Source organism: Taeniopygia guttata, chromosome 3, assembly GCF_048771995.1.
Source record: "Taeniopygia guttata chromosome 3, bTaeGut7.mat, whole genome shotgun sequence".
NCBI classification, from domain to species: domain Eukaryota; kingdom Metazoa; phylum Chordata; class Aves; order Passeriformes; family Estrildidae; genus Taeniopygia; species Taeniopygia guttata.
In genome coordinates this window covers 14,290,887-14,312,621 of record NC_133027.1, presented here as the reverse complement: position 1 = coordinate 14,312,621, position 21,735 = coordinate 14,290,887, and the positions used below count along the sequence as shown (strand labels likewise).

At 36.1% G+C, this 21,735-nt stretch overlaps 1 protein-coding gene across 1 annotated transcript in view; it reads right to left on the bottom strand.

The window, feature by feature from the left end:
• NBAS (NBAS subunit of NRZ tethering complex) overlaps window positions 1-21,735 on the bottom strand; it is a 157,507-nt gene that overhangs the window by 113,427 nt on the left and 22,345 nt on the right. The window contains exons 13-21 of the mRNA XM_012572811.5: window positions 21,532-21,595; window positions 20,105-20,298; window positions 18,775-19,032; window positions 17,849-17,974; window positions 16,458-16,609; window positions 15,557-15,691; window positions 15,212-15,290; window positions 14,398-14,499; window positions 13,976-14,112 (exon numbers count right to left, since the gene is read on the bottom strand). Coding sequence (XP_012428265.5) covers window positions 13,976-14,112; window positions 14,398-14,499; window positions 15,212-15,290; window positions 15,557-15,691; window positions 16,458-16,609; window positions 17,849-17,974; window positions 18,775-19,032; window positions 20,105-20,298; window positions 21,532-21,595 — 1,247 coding nt within the window. The remainder of the gene's footprint in view (window positions 1-13,975; window positions 14,113-14,397; window positions 14,500-15,211; window positions 15,291-15,556; window positions 15,692-16,457; window positions 16,610-17,848; window positions 17,975-18,774; window positions 19,033-20,104; window positions 20,299-21,531; window positions 21,596-21,735) is intronic.

Here is a 21,735-nt window from a genome sequence, read left to right as displayed (position 1 = left end):
GTTTAAGATGCAGGTTAGGAACATCATGGATTATTACTAGAATGATTAGCTATGGCTTGGTGTAGAAGGCTAGCTGTTTATGCAGCATAAAACACTAGAAAACCATGTTGAGCTATGCAGAACATAAACCAATGGAGTTTATGAAGAGAAGAACTTCATTAGGTTCTGGCACTTGTGGAAATAAGAAACAAGTCATGTACAAAGTAGAGACATTAGAGGTGCAGCATACTGAAACAATAAGATATTTTAAATTTAATTCATTTTCTGCTGACCCTGAAAATAAACAGCAACCGCTATACTACACAGACAATCCCGATTTATAAACTAACAAATGACACAATCTTCACATCCCTTGAAGAGCAGCACTATAACTCAGTAGCTTAAAAAAAAACCAGAACTCCAACCAACAAATCAATTTCACAATATGCTACGAGTTGAAACAAAAAGCTTAAAATAAGTAACTCCATCTCATTTAGCAACAGCCATTAAACTCACTAAACAAAGCAAGGCATGGCCATAAACTGCCCTGTCCTATACACATACATATATCACCCAGAACAATGGTCACTCTTTTCTTTCCCTCCTCTGCATATTAGCAAGCAATACTTTGTGTTTCAACATAGTCATTCCAACCCTCCAAATTATACATGCTGTAATAATCCACCAGTGAAACGGTAGAGAAATGTCTGCAGATTATAGAAGTCAAACAAATGAAGGGGTGAGGATGGAAAACTGCTAATTCCTGTGTCAGACCTCTAGCAACACCTGTTTTCAATCCTAGTTCACCTGAACAAGCTACTCTATGGCTGTCTTTATAATTATGCACCATGTAGCAACATTATTAAAAATAATTAATAAAGAAATCTCCAAACTAACATTTGTGGTATAGACAGGAATAAAGCCACTCTATTATTTTTGAAAGATTCATCATCAGCCCATACATTTTGGGGATAAGGGGTGCTGTAGTTGTTTAAATCCTAAATAACATAATTTATGAATAATTTAATGCTTAAAAGTGACTTCATAAACTAAATTAATACAGTCATATTTCAAATGTCATGCATGAGAATGTTATTATGGAAGTCCCAGTTTGTGATGAAAAAATTCTCTTTATCAGCTGAAATGTCAGATACCAGAAAAGCCAAACTGTGATTAATACTGGCTTCCAAAATATAAACTAAAGACAGTACCAGCAGGACTTGATATTTCAATAATGCTCTCTTTTTTTGTGTTCTATTTAACAGAAGAGAAAGCAGAACAAAATTTGTCTAAGACAATTTCAACTCTTAGCAAAATTTTCCCATTCATTTCACAGTAGGCTTAAGAAGGCATTTCAAGGGGATGTTGCTTGGTTGGTTATTTTGTTTGGGGAAGAAGGGGGTGTGAAGGCAGGGAAAAGAGTGGGGGTAAAATTGCAGAAAAGTGCAAAGTCAGAGATGCAGCTGTAACAGCATGGAAATTATAGAGGAAAATGCAGTTGCTCCTCCCTGCATGGAATGAGGTCAGTGTGCCAGATTTCCCCCACACAATATTTGCCAAGGGGGCCTAAATGAAGGGTGGAGCAGAGTGGAAACACCATGGCCAAGCTCTGCTGAAATCCTTGCAGAGGAGGGAATTCAGCAGTACTTTTTAGCTGGTAAATCACAGAGCAGCTAAAACACAAAGGAGATTAGGAAGATGTCTTTGAGTCAACTATGGCAAAAAACACTCTGGATTGGTGCATATTCCCATCCCAACATTATATCAGATACTATACCAACGTTCCCTGCTTCCAAGATAACCTCCAACCTCCACTGAATAGGTATAAAATGATATACTTTTATACTAATTTCTTCACTTTAATGTAAAGAAACAGTATAAAAGTGAAGAATGGTGAGAAGTCAGGAAAGACTCCACCGTAACTTCTGAGATCAGCTGATGGGCTGAACCTGTCTTCTCCCCCACAGGGCTGTCCATTGGGTAAAAACCATCCTCCATGCACACCAAATTAGTATCTCAAGCTAACTTTTATTAGGGAGTAGAGCTTGCTATATTTTGTAATACATATTGCTTTGAATACATTTTTGCAGTCAGATACTATCACCAGCAATCCTTGAACCTTAACCTGTCACAATTTTATTAATAAAGACTGGTATTCCATAAACTGTAACCCTGAGTCCTTCAAGGGGAGTGGGCAACTCACTTGAATAAAGGTGTGAAGACCCAGGAGGGGTCTCTGCTTGGTGCAGAACTGCCCGAGCACCCCTCCATGAGGAGTCCCCATAATGGGACACTGACAGACTTGTCTGGCACAAGGGTCTCAGACTAATCAAACATGAAGGGTTTGAGGAGACCCCGTTTTCATATGAGAGGAGGCTTGTTTGGTTTTTCAGATGGTTAGTTGGATTTGGGTTTTTTTGTTGTTTTGGGAGGAATTAGGTGGGGGGTTTTTAAGATTAATACACTTTCTTAATGGGGAAAAAAAAGGTGTTTTTATACACAAAAGGACAGACATCGGTTTCATTTCAGCAGCTGTTTCAAATGTCTGCAAAACTGTAGCAGAACTACTATGACAGAATAACACTAAGAGAAGGTTTTCAGGTAACAACTCCAATTTCACATTACAGATAGCTTTTTCATCCAACATTAGCTCACATACTAATGTCTTAAGTATTTATTCTGTCTCCAAAATTTGTAGTACACTTTGTTAAAATTATTTGATGCAGTCAAGTCCCTACAGGCCCATTTGAGATTATTTCTTTATTAGTAAAACAATAAAACAACAATTGCTTTTTTATAAACTACAGGGGCAAGGAGCTAGTCAGCTGTTGGCAAGGACCAGCTGGCAATGGAGGCTCTAAAAGCAGCCTGAGCGCCTGAGCAGTTTCAGAGGCTGAAGAATCAAAAAGCAAAGAACATGCACTATATCCTGCCCTTCCCTTAGTCCCATTCCCTCCCACAGCTCACTAAGAACAGCCCAAAGAATACCAAGGAACCTGTAAAACAAGGTCTGACCCTCCCTCTATGAGTTTCTCTCACTCACCTCTTGGCTGAGTCCCCATCCCTGGAAGGTACTTAAAAGACATGGAGGTGTGGCACTTAGGGACATGGTTCAGAGGTGAATTGTCGGTGTTAGGCTTGAAGTTGGACTTGATCTTAAGGGTCTTTTCCAACATAAACTATTCCATTACTCTACTAAAAAGAATACAAACTGTCCCTCTACCACTCTCTTTCTAAATATGGCTTCTGCAAGAGTCTCTGATGCCTTTACCTGACAGTGGAGCAATAGGGGACACGTGCAGTAAGTAAATAATTACAGCAAGGCCCCTTAAGAAAACTGCAGCACATGCCACTTATCCTATTTACTCTGAAAGTGAAGTCTTGTTCCCAGTAGTTACCTGCACTTTCATGACTGTCTTAAGTAAGAACTTTCCACCTGAACAAATCTTCCTATCTAATCTGAGAAGCCCAGAAGAAAATTTGGCAAAATTTTCTTTGGTTTGGCTGCTCTTCCAAGGGTTTCTTTGGTTGATATTGAGAGAAAGAAGCCATGCGAAATAGTAAGGAAAGAGGTGCACACATTTAACAGAGATTTAAACTTCAACATTCTCCTCTTTCAAATAACAAGTCATTAAAAGAGAAAATTACTACAAATAAAGAGATACAGATGTTTAGAATGCAAATTTAAAACCACTCCTGCATGAATGAGATCTGAATGACAAGGAAACAAGACATCTCAAAATGTACACACAAAATCCTAATGCTATGATCCCTCCATATGGGATTGGAAAGAAAAAAGAAAAAAAAAAGTTAAAGAAAAATCCACTGACCCAAGCCTATACTGCAAAATACCACATTGAACATATTCTTCATAATTTTGCTGTCACATCCAGGTTACTTGCCACAGATGTGGTGAAGTTACATCCAGGACATACAGTTCCAGGTAAGAGTTATTTCTTTACAGATTCAGTAGCACAAAAGGCTTACCATTAAATGTGGCAAAACTTGCATATTTTTATGGCATATGTAACAATACAAATTACATGTTTCTAACCTCCAATTATTCATAACATAGTTGAGTTACTTCACTCACTCTGATCAACAATTATTAGAGACTAAAAAGTTTAATTTTTATGCAAGCGTTACTCACCCCAGCCTAAAGTCAACAGTTCTGAGCAAATGCTTTTTTTTGCAGACATGGAATTACCCCATATCCCCAACTATTTTTAGAAAATAATTTGCATTTCCCTCTTCCCATCTAAAAATTTATACTTTCTTCCCTGTCTCTATAACACAAAAGCCACTTGGGTTTGCCTTTAAATTCCAACTGCTTCAAATATTATTTTTAAATAGACTTTAAAATAGAATCCTTTCCAACTAGCAAAAGTCATTAATAACTTCCCTATGAAGTTATGAAAAATAAACTTCCCTAACATCCCAGGTTTATAGCATCAACTGAAGCTGAAAGTTTACTGCTTAAAAAAAGTAATAGTTAAGAAAGATCTCATTCAATTCAAGTTCCCAGGCTATGCCCTCTGTTAAAGTTCCTTTCCTTTCCCCTTTTCCCCGCAACTCCAAAATCCATCAAGGGACAGAGCAATGTGCAACTCTGACTCTCTCTAGCTGTTTTCTCAAAAGAGTACAATAAAAATAAAGGTGAAAAGTACAGAGACAAGCAATATGAATGACTAGAGGCAAGAAGTGTATGATGTCCGTTTTCTAAATGCCAGAGTAGATTGAAGAATCCTAGAAGAAAGAAACAATATGCCAAGACTGATACCATGTTGTTCATGTTATCATTTCACTTAAATGGGAAATGATATTTCACTGTATTTACTTCCTACATTACTGTAAATACTGATGAGACTGGGCCTCATTTACAATAAACAGCAGACGCTGTTCTACACAATACATAGCTGAAATGTTAACTACCTGTTGCATGGCATAGAATATAAACCACGACACACTTGGGTTCAAAAATAGAATCAATTCCCAGAATAAAGTCTTGTGAAAGTTTACTACATCTAGAAAATATCTAGTTGAGGATATATGAACAATATATTATAGATGTATGTTGTCAGTTGAGAAACTTCAAGTAAATGTTGCAGTGTACATGCTTGTACATATTTTCCTCTCCTGAAAACCACTGTTGGCCATTTGCCTTCTGGCCAAATCTATCAAGATAAATATCATGTTTCAGCATAAGGTTTTGCAGGAGTGAAACCCACAGTTGTCCAGACATCTCAATTCCAGAAGTTCTAAAAGCATACTTCAGAAGTCTTTCATAAAAGCTTTTTAACAGACCTCACCAACAGATTTTTCATTTCATGGGAAAGAATCGTCATGCAGTGCAATCTTAACTGCAAAATGTCCACCCCTATCTTTTTTCCCTTCTCACAGCACAAAAAGTTAAATATTTTAAGTCAGTTGTGTGGATAAGCCATAGAAAATACTCTTTATTTTCTGCTCTGGCTCCATTTGCCATTTTAAAAGTATTCAGGTTCACCACTGGAAGAAGTTGAGACAGGAATTTTAGATTTTTAAATTCTCACTAAGAGTCAAGCAGCATTCAGAAACCATCTTTTCTAAATGCTTAAAGAAAACACCACCAATAAAGATACAGCTGCAAGATTTTTAGATGTTTCATCCTAGTATAATTCAGCATTTATGTAAAGTCACTCTTAACAGGTAAGTTTCTTGGTGTGCTCAGAACACACACACAAAAAAACCCTAGCAGAACCCACAGCACTCAGAGCTGACTCCTAGCTCCATTCACCTTCTCAACAATACTAATAAAATATGTAACTCTCTCTTGCCCCCTACATGACTGTATCCAACTGTACTTACTACCTCTACTCATTCTGAAGAGTTAATAAAAACTCTATTATTTGAAATTATATACAAGGACTGGAATAAACCAGTCTTGACACAAAGAAAGGATGAGACATACCTGTACCTAAGCCCTTTATAAAGGCAAAGATTAGAATGCTGTATTTATCTCAACATTTATCACAAGGTTTGTTCTTAACTGATACTTATGCTTTATAGCACAAACTATTTTTTCCCCTCAGATTTCTATTCTCAGTAATTTCAGTGACTCATGGAGAAACGGAGACCAACAGAACTCAGAAAAAGTAGTTGTTAAGATGGAAGCGAGTTGAGAAAGACTTCAGATGTCAAAATACCATTGCAGTCTAAAAATAACATGCATACAGATGAAACAAATAGGTACCGATGTGAACATGTATCTGAAAAGAGGCAGAACTCACATTTTTCTGAAATGATTTGTTTACAACACCTGTACAGCAAATCCAGCTGAATGGGGGCACATCAGAACCTCCACACACGCCCTGCACACCAGAGAGAGCTCTAGCATGGCTGAAGTGTGAACTGAGCATGCACAGGCAGCCTGCTGCATATGCACAGGACACCGGATCCAGAGCTCATTCTCCTGTGCTACACAACTCTGCAGGTTTGCTCTTGTAACCAAAACCCCACAGACGTCAGACACGTGCAGCTTAAGCCTGCATTCCTACGCACTTGCAACTCCAGACGTGGCTGGTGACAGGTCACTGTAGTCACTAAGCCAGGTGGCTTTCTTTCCCAGCTAACAAAACTATCAGCTGTGTGTGCCATACTGTAACTGTACACAAATATTAGCATGGCTGTGAGGTACTTTTTATTTTTCCTGAGCCATGGCTTCTCCCCCACCCTTTACCTTTCTCTCTTTTCAACAGTAGAATAAATATGATTGGAACCCAGTAAATTGACTGATTATGGAGGTATTCAACTCTGTTTCTTCAAATAGAGCTGACTTTTCCTGTATTGCTCTTTTCAGTCTATTGTTTACGTTGGCTTGGCAATTCTTCCCATTCTTCACTTTGACAAAAGAAGTCCATGCTATTGTAGTTTCTGTATCAGATCAACTGCATTTATTGAAACCTGCAGATTATTTTCTCTACAAGGACAGGCTTTCAAAACAGGAAGGTCTAACTCAGTTTTAAGGTCAGATTCCAATTCACTCCAGTACCAACACCAACTTTTTGGGCTTGCTTTTTTTCCCCTTTTAAGCATTTCATACAACAGGCCTGTCTCCAGGATTCTTCAAGTTGAAAATTCAGAATATTTTTTCTTTAAATCTCTTCCTTTGTAAACTCATCCACATTGAATGCAAAGTGCTATTTGCCCCAACACATTTATAAAACTGTATCTTTTTGGTGAAAGGAATTGATGTTTTTAGAAGTAGGTTTGGGGCATTTTGGAAGTAGATTAATCGGTGCTGTCTTTTTTAATCATGTCTCCCTGTCTGAAAAATATTTAGAAACACTCATTTATTCCTCATTTGGAAGCCTGTGTGTTACAGATATAAAATAACTAAAATAATTCTTTTTAAATTTAATTTAGAAGCTCATTTGTCCAACAGTCTGTATCTTCTCAGATAGCAATGGGGAAATCAATGCCACTTTCTGTTGCTCTGCAATCTTCTGCCTCTAAAACAGTTTTGTTATGTCATAATTATTTCATAGCTCAGGAGGAAATGTAAGAAATGCATCCCCAATATACAGTCTCAAACAGCTGTGATATGTACTGCATTGTTCATATTGCATGAAAATATTCTTTTTTTCATTAGTGAATTAGTAAATCAGTAAATTAACTAATGAAAACAGTGAATACTGAATTAGTAGTTGAATTAGTAAATGCAACTACAGAACTGATGATGTGTATTTTTAGGTTTATAACTGTTCAATATACTACAGGATACAGAAGTGGTGTGCAGAGAGAGAAGTACTTCATTTTCAAGAAATATCCATAAGACATGACGAATTTATCAAGATTGAAGTGCAGCTGCTGCCTAAAACATGCATTTTGGGAAAACTGATCTGCATAAACTGGGGTAAAGGCTATGCCACAGCTTTTGGCTGCCAGAGTGAACTAACCTTCAGAATCCCTGCCATGCACACTGCAGTGACAGGTCTTCTGAAGCAGCTCTGCCACCAGAGAGAAAGTTATAACTGATTTCATACAAACAAATCTAGCTATGTTTTAATGATATGGTTAACCTCTAATACAATTTGGGGAGAAGGAAACTTTTTTCTCTCCTAAACAACCTAGAATGAATAATCTAAACATCAGAAAAGTCAGCTAACAGTACATAAGCACAGTTCAGAAGCTCACTGTGGGGTTTTTACTTCATGTATACAATTAAAATTGTGAGGCAATAGCCCATTTTGATTTTGTGAAAGTATTTTGATTTTGTGAAAGCTACTTTAAAGACAAAGCTGAACTCCAAGTAAGATCAAAGCCATCTGCCACCAAATCGTGAAAATACGACTTCAGAAGTGTACATTTATAAAGCATAACGAATGTTCCTGGGAGAAATTTTATTCTAAACACTGTAAAAGTACAATGAACAGATGAGACAACAGCAACAATACATCTCATTAGAAGATTGGACAAAGCAAGCCAAACTCCAGTTCAGGTCTATGCAGGCAAAAGACACACCTGGTAGATGAAGCCAGGTTTAAGTCCAGTATTAACTAGCCAGAAATACAAAGGAAATCTTGTTGATGTTCTGTGGATAAGCTGCACAGCCACAGTTCAACTCACAAGGAAGTTATGTGAAGGCTGCTGCTGGCCAGTCTGAAACCTCCACACTGAACATACTCAGCTCTCTCAGCTAAATGACAGCTCAGCTCCAGCACAGCAGGTTCTGTGAAACTTCCCTCCTTCCTCCCTGACAGTTAAGTGTTCTCCACAGCTCCCTCATGGCTCTAAGTTCTCATTCTCTTCTTCAAAAACTCCTCACAACCAACATCTCTGGTACTTTCACCAGCTCACTGTCTGCAGCAGCCTCCTGGCTATAAATGAGCTATTCCTGTTGTTACCACAGATTCACACACTAGCAGCTTGCAGAAGAGTATCTTCCTCCAAACCACTGCTTTATTTTTCACGTGGACAAGAACCTTCCCTGCTCCTACCAGAAGTTAATCCAGACATGAGCATGAGTGTCATCATGACAAGTTAATCTTTCTCTCAAAAAATATTTTTATTACTTCATAGTAGAAGGTAAGCTCTGCTCCTTTTTTTTCTACCAAATACATCCTTAAAATAATATTAACTACATTTCTTCCTCTGAATTGTTTTTTTTCTTCCTATTAGTGCAAAGAAAAAGGACATGCATATAAAACGCAGGCCCTTATTATTTTCACTGTAGCACTATACAAATGAATTTAAGCAAGTTCAAAAATGGAACTGACCATGAGATTAATTCTTTTAGCACAAACACCTCTGAATTACACTTAGAAACAAAGGCAGTTTAGCTTCACAAGAAAAAAATTACATTAAAAAGAGGGGACTAAATATTAGACAGTTCTGAAGACGTTCTATTATTAAACCTATTTACATGCACATATAGGAAGGGAAGAGATGAAGTTCTGAGAGCTTTATTGGAACCGCAGTGCCACAGGCAAGAACTAAAACCCTAGTTCAGGAGAAGATATGATGGAAAGGCAAAGTTAACTGCTTATGTACCCTCAGTAGTACTTATTCATAGATGAAAGTCAACTACATGGAAATTTTCAGGTTTTAAAACCTTCACTAAGATTTTAGGAGATAATTCCACACTCTCATCCCAGTTCATCAGGCAAATGGAGTTCATCCACAGCTCTCTAGTAAAAATTCACTTTATGCCACAATCGAACACCAGTATTTGAGAAAGTTAAGAAGCAAAAACACAGCAACTTATAAAAAGTTGCTATCTTAGGGGGAAGATTTTTACAATAGCATAATGTGCAATATAGCAGACTTATGGCTGCTAGGGGAACCATACATTTGAAGTTCCAGACTTCTGCGAGTTGAAAATGTGAGCAGTAATGTTACAATACAGCAGTTAAGCCTAGTACAAAAGATAAGAAACTTTAAAAAATGGAAAATATTCTGGTTATGTATTTATAATGGCAGTAAAACACTGTTTTCCTACATCACATTTAAGAACCTCAGGGCAACCATCTTAACTATAGATTAAGAACACTAGCTATAGCTATTAAAACAGAGATTAAAAAGAGCTATCAGCTCCTTTGAATACTTAAACTTTTACCACCTTCATTCTAGTTGTCCTAACAGATGTAGTCTGTGCATCTGATGGATCTTTTAGAGGGAGCATGAAACCCAATAAGAGACAGAAGAGACACAGGAGCCATCAACATAAAAGAAGCTGAGAAATAATATGAAAAATAGGAAAACATTACAATCCAAATTCTGCAAAAACACATTACTTAGTAATGTCCACCTATCACAATACCAATTTGAAGCAAATACCATTCACAGCCACCACTGTGTCTTAGTATTTCAGATTCCCTCTCAACTAGGGAGCTGTTGAGCATACTTAAATCACAGACTTTTGCAGGAGTCTCATGAATACATCAACTCCCTGCTTAGACACAGAACTCCTGAACTGTTCTGAGTAACCTCAAGAGATGCTAAGCTATAAAATATGTGCCAAAAATGAGAAACAAAAGGATATCTACCATTTGAGACTTTTTACAAGCAGATACAGGGAAAAAAATATATGTATTTCCTAATAACCTGTCACAAAAAGGAAAAAAATCTACTTTTTTCTCCATTTGTTATGCCAGATCTTCCTTGACTGACAAGACCTCAAACTTTTGTGACACTGCCCTTTAAATGCCATCCTAATGTAAATGACATGTCCAAGTAGAAGAAAAACACCTGCTTTATGCCTAAAGAATGCACTAACCTTTCTTTCAGTAGGTACTTAGAATTTACTATGGGCAGTTGAATTGGAGGATGCAGATGAACAGTTATAACACAATCTTTACAAAAACACTTCTTACAGGTTAGGAAATTCTTCATATATAGCATTATATGTGTATTAATGTTGGTGGGGGTGCACAGCAAGCAATTGTTTCAGTGCTCTTGCCCTGGCTGTAGCTGGAGGTGCCTCTTTACCCAGCTCACCTGTTCCATGCACTAACAAGGCAGCACCTGCTGTACAATCTCATGTGTTGCCTCTGCCAGATTACCCTAGAGATGGAACAACTAAGTGAGCATAGAGCAAATGTAGTGAATTCCCACAGGAATGAGTGTCACCTCAGAGAGCTCCAGCTGGGAATCAACCCCCTTATTGTTCAAAGTGTGCAATGTACACAGACACAATATTCAATTCAAAATTCAAAACAGTAAATTCAAAACAGTACTTCATCCTACACACACAGAGCCATATATGAAGACACAGAAGAGCCTTCACCAAAATAGTTTCTGATCAGCAGGGAGTCTGAGCTGCAGGAAACTGAGCAACAAAGGCATCAATAAGGCATGGACAAGGTGCCCTTTAAGCTAGGCCACTGGATCAAGCTGCACTCTTAGAGAGGCAATGCCATCAGCTGATCTGTGTCAGTGGTCCCATCACATGCACCAAATACTCCACTGAAATCTGCTGGTACAGATACTGTGATCAAAAATTTTCAGAAAAAACAAAGATCTAAAAGAAATCACTAGAGAGCAGACTTTTTTTGCAGCTGAAAGGAAAAAAAACTCACCTCCTGAAGGATACACCCTTTTTCCTAACTGCAACACTGTGAAATTTCAAAAGGAAAACCAGACAGTCCTTTCAGGATTCAGAATCTATTTGCCTAAAGTCAAAGTTCATCAATACAGATTGATTCATCGCTTGTCCTGAGCCCCTTGAAATTACAAGCTACAGAAGGTAAAGAGACTGTGTGGTAATGCTGCAATATTTTTTCTACCAATTAAAACATCAGATTTATATTTTTGCAATATTTTTCTTTTCTTCAGAAGCATATTAATTACAGTCACTACTTACAACTTTTTAATGCTCTGTGGGAATTAATAAATTGTATCATAATCTTGCTCAATCAGTTAATTTACAGAAAATTATGTCTACATACTGTCTTCTAATATAAAGAAGACTAGATAGCACACTTATTTAAATGACATTTCTTAACAATGATGACATATCTACAGAATGTCAGTAATTTTACCATACTAATAAACTCCCTAAAAGACAACCGCTAGAGCTAAAAGGACAATACAGTTACAGAAAAATGACAACTTCAATTCTCTTTGATTCACAAGAAACAAGAATAGCCAGAAGCCTCCTTAAAATAGTAAAAAGCTTTTACTTTATACAACTTAAATCTATTTCATTAGTATATTAGTCTCATTAATAGATATTGTCATCACTACATATTTAATTACATTACTAAAATATTGGTTTAGGGAGTATATTTAACAATATTATGTGAGCAATCAGTTTTATAACAGAGGAACTGTTTTAGAAAAAGTTTATATCAAATATACAGTATGCTTTTTGGTTTTATAAGTGTATGGGATTTGTGTTAATCTCATACTCATTTTGTAGTTGTCCAAAGACAAAAACTTCAAGACACACAGAAGTGTCTATTCTGCAATCTGGGGGATAAAAAGTGTGAATCTGCACGTACCTGATCCTAGCACTGGAAAGTTCTGTCTGCCATGAGAATAAAGATTCAAAATATATACTTTCATTTTTCAATAGCAGACAAAATGAAATTCTTGCCCCATAACTTCACATCTTTACTACTAGATCACTAGTGAAATGTTTTATTTTAGCTGTCATCTTGTCTCTTGGTACATAAGTCAGTTTTGTAAACAAACCAAAGAACAAAATAAAAAAAAAATTAAAAAAGAAAAAACCAAGAACAAATAGCCCTTCAGAAACACAAGGACTCTATTTATGACCAGCAATGGATCATAACCACATTTAAGATGACCATTCTTCCCTATGTCTCACATTCTGAACCTTAAAAAAGAAAAATTGGAATATGTTTTACCAATTTTATAAACACTTCAATAATTTCTCTTCATGGTCCTAACTTTTTCCTTAAAGAAAATGAAAAAACAAATGTTTTCATACCTTAAAAAAGTCACCAAATGTCTTCCTAATACTACCAACAAATAAAAAGGGACACATTAACTATCATGAAATAAAGACTGTTCCTTCTTTTCATGGACGATAAAACTGGTTAGTATCTTCAGTTAGGAAAAGTTTCAAGGGAATAACTGATTAATTGAAAAACCCTATTGTAAAAGGAGAATTGCCCAAATGGGACTGACAAAACCTTGAAGTGAAAAGCTTAAATATAATAATGGAAGACTACAAAAAAAATTCTATTAGCTCCTCCAAAAACTCTCCCTCTTAAGTAAGGCTTCAAAGTCCTATTGTAAAATACCAACTAATGAAATATGTCCACTCTTTATGAGCACTGAACAATATGCTTCAAAACTAATATCATAATGAGCTCACTGTAACAATAATTGAAGTGTTGAAAAGAAACACTCTAAAAGCAAAAAATTCTTCTAATTAATATACAACACTTAATTATGATGTTCAAGGAAGACTCTCTAAGAAAAATTTAGATTAAATTTACAGTAAAATAACCTTTAATGCTGAAATAAAACAGTAGGAAAGTCTGTATTTAAAGTTTTTTATAATTCTACCTTACCTTGGGCAAGAATCAGTACCAAGAAGATTAATGATTCTGAAGTTACTGACTGCTTGGGTGTTAAATTACTTCACAAAACAAATCCAGAAAAATGTATTTGCTTCCAGGGACCTAAACACTTGTATTATTCATTCCCTAACACTGGCTGTTACCAAAAACCCATTAAAGACCTGTGCTACACACACGAAAATCTGGGCAGTTTCAGGTCAGAAAAGTCCATGTTCCCTCTTAGATATGTAACAGAGCAAAAAACCTCTAAAATCCCTATTTTCCCGTTAATGATCAAAAGGATTCCACAAATGGCACAAAGTAAAGCAGATAATTATGATCGTAAAGTCAAGACCCATAAAGACAAAACTGCTCTCTTGATTCCAGATAATAACCAATAACAGACTGCCATACTTGGAAACTAATGTATGTATTAATCTAAAAATATTCTCTCTTTGAGTTAGTATCTATTGATACACCCTTACCAAGCTTCAGGTAACAGCAAAGCATACTCGTATGGTGAAGTAGTCTCTGGGAAATTGGAGAGAATCGCCTGTCTGTGTGGAAGTAAAGCTGATCCATGAAATGTGAACAAAATTTCCAAGGCTCTGACATTGCTTTCCTAAAGAACAGAACAGTAAGTTGCAGAGCTTAAGACTGATGTAGACTGAAAATGAGCAAGAAAATTTAGGTCATACAGCGAACAGTTCACTTTTAAATTTTCTTTAGCAACAAAAAAAAAACAAGGCCAGGGTCACAGCATTTATTTATTTAAAATCAAACAACGACACCACCTCTTAAATTTTCATTGAGACTCAACTAAGTTCAAAGGGAGGAGGAAAAAGCACTTCAGTGCAAAGAGCAATAACAAAACAACATTGGATTGTAGCAACATAAATATTAATACCCGAGCATAAGTTCTTGCTGAAAGTACAATATTCTGATTTCTGAACTTCTTAAAGAATTCTCCATCATAATGCTCAGCTGCATGAGGCCCTCCAAGGATTTCCTTCAAAACAAAACAAAACAAAAAAAAAGACTGCTTTTTATACAAGATTTACAAAAGCATCAAAAAGTCCATACATCTTTTTATCCTAGGATGAGTACGTATGAGATATATGTAGAAAGGTATGCTGGGTTTTTTGTTTCAGTATGAAAAAAACAGATGCATTTTTGGTTGATAAGCTAAGACTATTTTCTGCCTTATTTTAATTAAGGTTTAGACATCATTAATTACAAGGATGTGGTAAAAGCCATAAAGGGAGTGTGTGCATTACCAACTGCAAACTTAAAACTTAAAAACTTAGTAAAATACAGTTTGACATTCCAAAAACTTTCACTTTAGTAAGCTCATGGAAGAAAATTATTTGTTAGAGAACCTGCACAGAACTTGTCAATTTGACTGACAGGGATATCACAGTAATCCTGCCTGAACTCTACATCTCATGTGGATGCATAATTCAATTCCCTGCAGACACAGGATGTTCAGAGCAGGCTTTTGCCCAACTGCACCTCTCAAGACTAGAAGCCATCCTTTTGAAACAGTGAATAGAAGAAATACAGTCACTTGAAGAGAAAACCTCTTATATTTCTCCAGTGATAAGACTGTAGCTTTTCAACAAGGCCATAAACATTAATACCACAATAAATAACAAAAAAGGCTAAGATGATGTGATGCAAAAACTGAAGCAGTACCTATGGTGTGAGAACTCAGAACTCACCTCATAGGTCTCAAGGCGATCAAGGTAAGTCAACAGCTTCAGCCTGCTACGGCAGAGCTCCTTCTGTTCCAGGGTCAGCCTGTGTTCAGACAGGAATTTTCACATTTGCATTAATATTTTATGTCACGTGCATACGAAGACAAATGTTACACATTTTAATGACTTTGTGCACTGGGATACATCATGAAATTAAGTAAACCAAGAACTTTGACACAATATTGCCAATTAAAATTTAAACCACTTTTCTAGTAGGAATAATATATGTAAGAGTAATTTGTTCTTGCAACTGTGTAGTTATTATAAACCTATAATTCTGAATAAAACATGGCCTAACATTTCATTTACTTTGAGAAGTTTACTGATAATAGCAGTTCTTGATGCTTCTTGGCCTCCTTTTCCTTTCTAGCATCCAGTTCTTCATCTGGTGACAAAAGGTCTTCATAGGGAATTTCAATGTCTACTTCCCCTGGTAAGATAAATCTGGAAGACAAAATCAACAATCTAAGCAAAGAAGGAGAAAACAAAAATAGTGAAGTAATTTTTGAAGAGAAATAATAAAAGAGCTTTTTGTCTATGTTTTGACTAAAAATCTGCACATGTATAGAAAAATACTGAATTTTTGTGTTGTAAAAAAGCAGGGATTCTTCCCAAGCCAACGAGACATCAACTCTTGTTTCCACTCCATCCCTAAAACAAACCAAAACCAAACTTGATAAAAGTTTCTAAATTCTACAGCCAGCAGCTGGATTGGCACAGCTCTACAGCACACAAAGCACAAAGGTAATAGAAGACTGCACAAAGAAAGAACAGCCTCTTTCTACTTCTACCATCAGAAACTGAACACTGAGGAGAATTGTCTCTACTGTACCTTGCTTCTGTTTGATCAATACAATTAAGACATAACCAAACACATTTACAGGGTTAGCTGCAGCTTTCAGAAGCAACAAGAGAAACAGATTCTCATAGTAAAATATTACATCATAAATTCCTTCTGATGAAGAAATTACAGGGCATATATTTACAATGAACACCGTATTTTGTATACATACAGAGATAAAATGTATAGGAACTTTATGAACATCTACAGAATAGTCTGGTCAAAGCACAGCCTTTCTTTATGTCCTGCAAAAGCTTCTCAATATTTTCACTAGTGGTTGATAAGATAAAAAAATGACCAAATTACTATAAAATACTTTATATATCATTCTTTAAAAAGAAAACAAACAAAAAAATACTCTTCCCAAACCTGCCACCATCTTCTCCTTTTCCTATGGCCACAAGAGCCTCCAAATCTGTGCCCTTCAAGCCATACTGAAGCAGCTTCTTAGCAGCATCTGCATTTTCTGGAACTCTTTCCAAGCACTCATGAAGAACCCATGCACGTTTCTTGATTTTGCTCTGTTCAAGAACAAGAGCACAGACACAATTCAAAGGTTGAATCCAAAGGAATGGAACCAGAGATTACATTAAAGTTCCCTCATGTATTTCTTCCACTTAAGAAAATGTCAAGCTCCCCTGGTGACTGACACTGCAAACCAACAAAAGAGATGAGAACACAAGAAACACAATTTCCTCAGAGGGGAATATATATGTGGCACAAAAGGGCACGGAAATACCAAATTACTTAGCAGAACTTCCACAACAACAAGAACAGACATTTTTATTTGTATTTTCTAATTAATGTCACTCCTTTATACATTAAATAAAATGTGATGGTTTAAGGGTAAAATACATGTTTTATAAAGCAAGTACCTAAATTCCACAATAGCACTAGAGTAATTTTCAATACTATCCTCTTTACATGCCAGTAAGATTCTGTGAAAGAAAAGGCATCACAATTACAAAACATATTTGCTGATCTTTGGTTGACATTAGAGATCAAATACAGAATGGCTAAATTTTGATATTCAGTCATCGAAAAAAAATAAAATACACTTCTCTTGTAATACTTTAGCCTAGACTAACATACCTATCTATACTCCTATACATACACTAATATACCTATATTACTAATACTATACTAATACTAAACTATATATTACTATTCTATAGTAATAGTATATTTCTATTACTAATACTTTACCACAACCATGAGGTTGTACAACCTCAACACCATTTTTCTGCCGAGTCAGAAGTCTTTCTACCAAGCCAAAAAAAATCCCATGTTGTATTCTACTGAAAAACTCAGTCAGTGTTCACTGTAAATTTTGTTATTCAAACTTTGCAATACAGCTACTGATACTAACTTCACCTTCCCAATTTATTTCTATAACAATTGGAAGTTTAAACAGTTGATATTTCCAACTATTATTCTTCATTTGCCAGGCACTAATCTACTGCTGCATGTGGGGGAAGACATTACACACTGAAAGTGTGTTGCTATCAACAGAAGTTAGGAGGTATTCCAGAAGACTTTTATTAACTGCCAAGGTTTCTAGATCAGGCCTTCAATTAGACTGCTCTCTTACACATGACATGAAATTGAATTTTCGGGACAATTCCTCAAACTACCACCAATTTACATTGCATAACTTAGAACACAGTTGAGAATTTCACTTCTGTAAAGATAACACAGTCAGTTTAATAAGGAAGTCTTAAAAAAAAAAAAAAAAAAACAAAAAAAAAACAGAAACGCACCAAATAGTCTTGAATTGAAGCAACATTAACAGCTGACTTCCTCCACTGTCTTTGGTATACAAGATCAGAATCGAGGCCATACGTTTGAGCTAAAGACAAAGCTTCCCCATATTCTTCATTATCAATCTAAAAAGTAAACACATTAAAATGAAAGTCATATGATTTTCCATCCTAAACAATGAATTGCTAATTTTCTATGTTGAAAGAGGTAGAGGGATAATTACTGTGGGTATGCATCAGCAGGTAGGAAAGAGACTGGTTCAAGATACAGATAAGACTCAGATCTGATGGACACCTCTGAAAAATGAAAGATTTTTCCCTTCAGATAAAAGGAAGATGTTATTTAGGTAACATCATATTAGTTATATATCATATTTAGTGTGACACCAACACTCTGTGGGAACTGTAACAGTTATAGAGTGGGCTGGTTTACCATCAGAACAACTGGAATGGCCTAGACACAGAAATCTGTCTAAGATCCCTAAAAACGGAGCAGTATCTGTTTGGTGAGAATGACTCAAGTGACCTAATCTGTACATCTCTGAAAAAACATGCAAAACATTCACAGAAGACTGTAAGTTAACCCACTCCTGGGCCAACAACAACTGATTTCATTCAATATATTTGCCAAGTCTTTCACTACATGCAAACACATGTACATGTCCAAGTCTAGTCCAAGTCTAGCCACATCAATGATACACAGAGTCTCGCAGTGGAAATATCACCTCATTTTGGTTATTATAATGCTATTTAAAAAAGGATCCCGTTAATCAGGTGACACAGCACACTGTCAGTTAAGAGACTCTCAGAAATATGTGCCTAAATCCTTTTTTCTACAGCAGGAGTTAAAAGAAAAATAAAAACAATAAAAACCTCTTTCTAAATAAAGCTGATTAAAAGAGATTTGACTTTTCCTTCTGACTTACTTTTCTCTGATACAGTTCCTCTGGAGTTGTGGATCTTAAGCTGACAAGGCGGAAATTCTTTGTAATAGTACGTGGTCGTTTCCGTGGAGGAGCAAATCGTTCCATTTCTGTTACAAAGTACAAGCCTTGCTTTAGGTAGCTGAAGTATCTGTCCTTAGCAGAAGTTTCTTCATCTGAGTCTGAGTCATCATCTCCCTCATCTTCCTCACCAGGCCTGCTCTCCAAGCGCAGTCTTTTTGGAACAAGTTTCATCTCACACTGCACAGAAACATGAACAAGATGCATCTATCTAGTACCTCTAAACTAGTTTAGTAAGAATTGAGTACACCTCGACTTCCAGAACTTTTCAGAATCAACATCCCTCCTCACTCTCTCCTTCAAACCCTTTGTTACTCAGTTTACCTAACATGTTCCAGAAAACCAGACTGCATCTGCCTCCTGGATCCCTCACCTACAGAACTGAAGGCTTCTTAGTAACCTGCCTTTACCCTACACCTCCTGCACCAGCCAAAACAGGGCAGAACAGTGGAGACATCTTCCCATGCTTTCCGTGGCTTACTGCAGCATACAGTTGTGTTTTCAACTCTCGACTATTCAAATAGAGGTTTTCTATTCAATGCAATCTCAGACTACATCCTTAGGCTGTAGTATGCCAGTCATGAGCTATGCATATTATTTCCAGAATAATACAACTTTCCAAAAACATACACACAAGCTTTGGTGTGGACTAAGATTTTTCTGATTCTAATGCTAAACTTTTGATTAAGATGTTTAAGACCTATTTCAATATAAGCTTTAGAAAAGAGTAATCTTCTCAGTTTTAAAGAAAATTACTGGTTAACTTTATTATATTCTACTCCCTTCTGGAATCCTACTAAAAACAACTAAAAAACGTATCGCTTACATGGCTCTGCCTTCACTGCATTGTGTCTAACTGAAAGGTGTTCACTCTTTCTTTATGAGCCATGTATTTCAAAGTGGAAGAGGACTGGTTGCAGTGTTCTTTAGATGCACTAACATACAAGGCAAGGTTACTGTCAATACAAATTCTTTTCTGTTGCAAGATTCCTCTCACTGAGACTCTACATTTTAGGAGTTTTGCTTCTACTCTCCACAAGTTATTCATTGTTTTATCAAGTTTTTCTTAGAACAGTTAAGATGCAGCAAGCTCAGAATCGCCCTGCAGTGCCTATCTACAGATAAGGAAGAAGAATCACTTTTCCTATTAGTAGTAACATCTATTTTAACCACCCTACCTTAGGATCAGACATAAAAAAGCAAACTGTTATACTGCATTCCAAAAGGATACCTGCTTGTGCACATTCCTCACCTCCAGACTTAGAAATCCTCCATCGTGAGCCGAGGTGACCTGAGGAGAACTCTCAAACCATTCACACGTCTTCCCCAGCAGGTTTCTTAATGTCTTGACTGATGACACAGTCAATGCACCAGAGCAGCGAGCAAGGATGACAGAATTATCTGCCCACCAATTTACATCTATCAGTGGGTAATAGGATTCTTTATCTAAAATAAGAATGCACCATATAAAGAAAGATAATATTAAATCTCAGGTAAGAACAGAAGAGACCTCCATTATGAAGAAATATGGTCTAATCTAACAGATATTAATTGTTATATTTGTAACCTTGGTTCATTAAGTCTGTATTTTATATCAGTTATCTTTTACTAGACAGTTTTTGTATTAAATAAAACTGTTGAGGACAAAAACAGTCACAATTACAAATACATATATCTTTTCAAAAAAATACACAGTAAACTGATTTACTTGCACAAAAAGTGACACGATTTTTGATCTATGATAAAGATCTACTTGATTACCTATCAGACCATCCTCAACATGACAACAAACCAAATACTAATGAAAATCAGAAAAGGCTACACTGCTTTTGAGGACAAGTAACATATCACCATATTCCAAGAAGAGGCTGTTAGGGATATTAAACTAAAAAACCAAATAAAGAAGAAAGTCTCTAGGACTGAGGATGGAAGCTGTGGCATTTCCAGTCACTGTCTTGATTATGGTAACTGGGTGTTGGACTAAAATGGGCTCATTTTGCTCCCCACACGTCACTTCCCACTCCTCTGATGAAAATAACATTTCCCCAAACAGCACTAAGAAATAGGTCCCATTATTCCTTTTTTAATAGTGCTTAACCAGCATCCTGCTTATGAAGGTCAGATGAATTAACCCAAAAACAGAATCACCAAAGAAAATATTACAAAGAAGCAGGAATCTTTTAATAATATAGATGTGTATAAGCAGCAGCAAATGGATCATGGAATAGCTATTGATCTCTGCACTCTTAGAAGAGCTATGTGATAACCAGGTGCTAAATAGCTGCCCAGATTGGCCCAAGCTTTCAGAAAACAATAAAGTGTGATTAGGTAAATCCAGTCAGAGGAAATTGCTTTAGAATTGTTTTTAGAATTTTAAACCAGTATCTTTAAATTACAGTAGCTTTCAAGATTTATTAGACATTTACAGGAAGAAAAAATGAAATCCTGTGCTAACTGAAATAATCAACTTTTTATGGCTATAAAAGCGTTCCGAAAAGAAAATCTGAAAAAAAAAACTCTATTGTGACACTTATTTAGCTCTGCCATGCTACAAATTCAAAAAATGCAATTTTGGCACCCTGACTGAGATTTAATTCAGCCATTTCAATCTTCATGTATTTGAATTACTATTTTTATCTGCACAGGGATATAAAATAATGATCTAACTTTACTGTATACCTTTTATTTTCTTTCTTTTTTCACTAGAGAGTCTCCAGTCTGGGTTAAGGTCATCATAGCCAGGCTAAAAAAAAAAATTATATGCAACTAAATCTTTGTAAAACAGAATCCATTTATTTACTCTGCAGCCAACCCACTCATTTTTTAATTGAAATGCTTTCTATAAATTCAAACTCTTCTCAAGCATAAACATACAACCTCTGC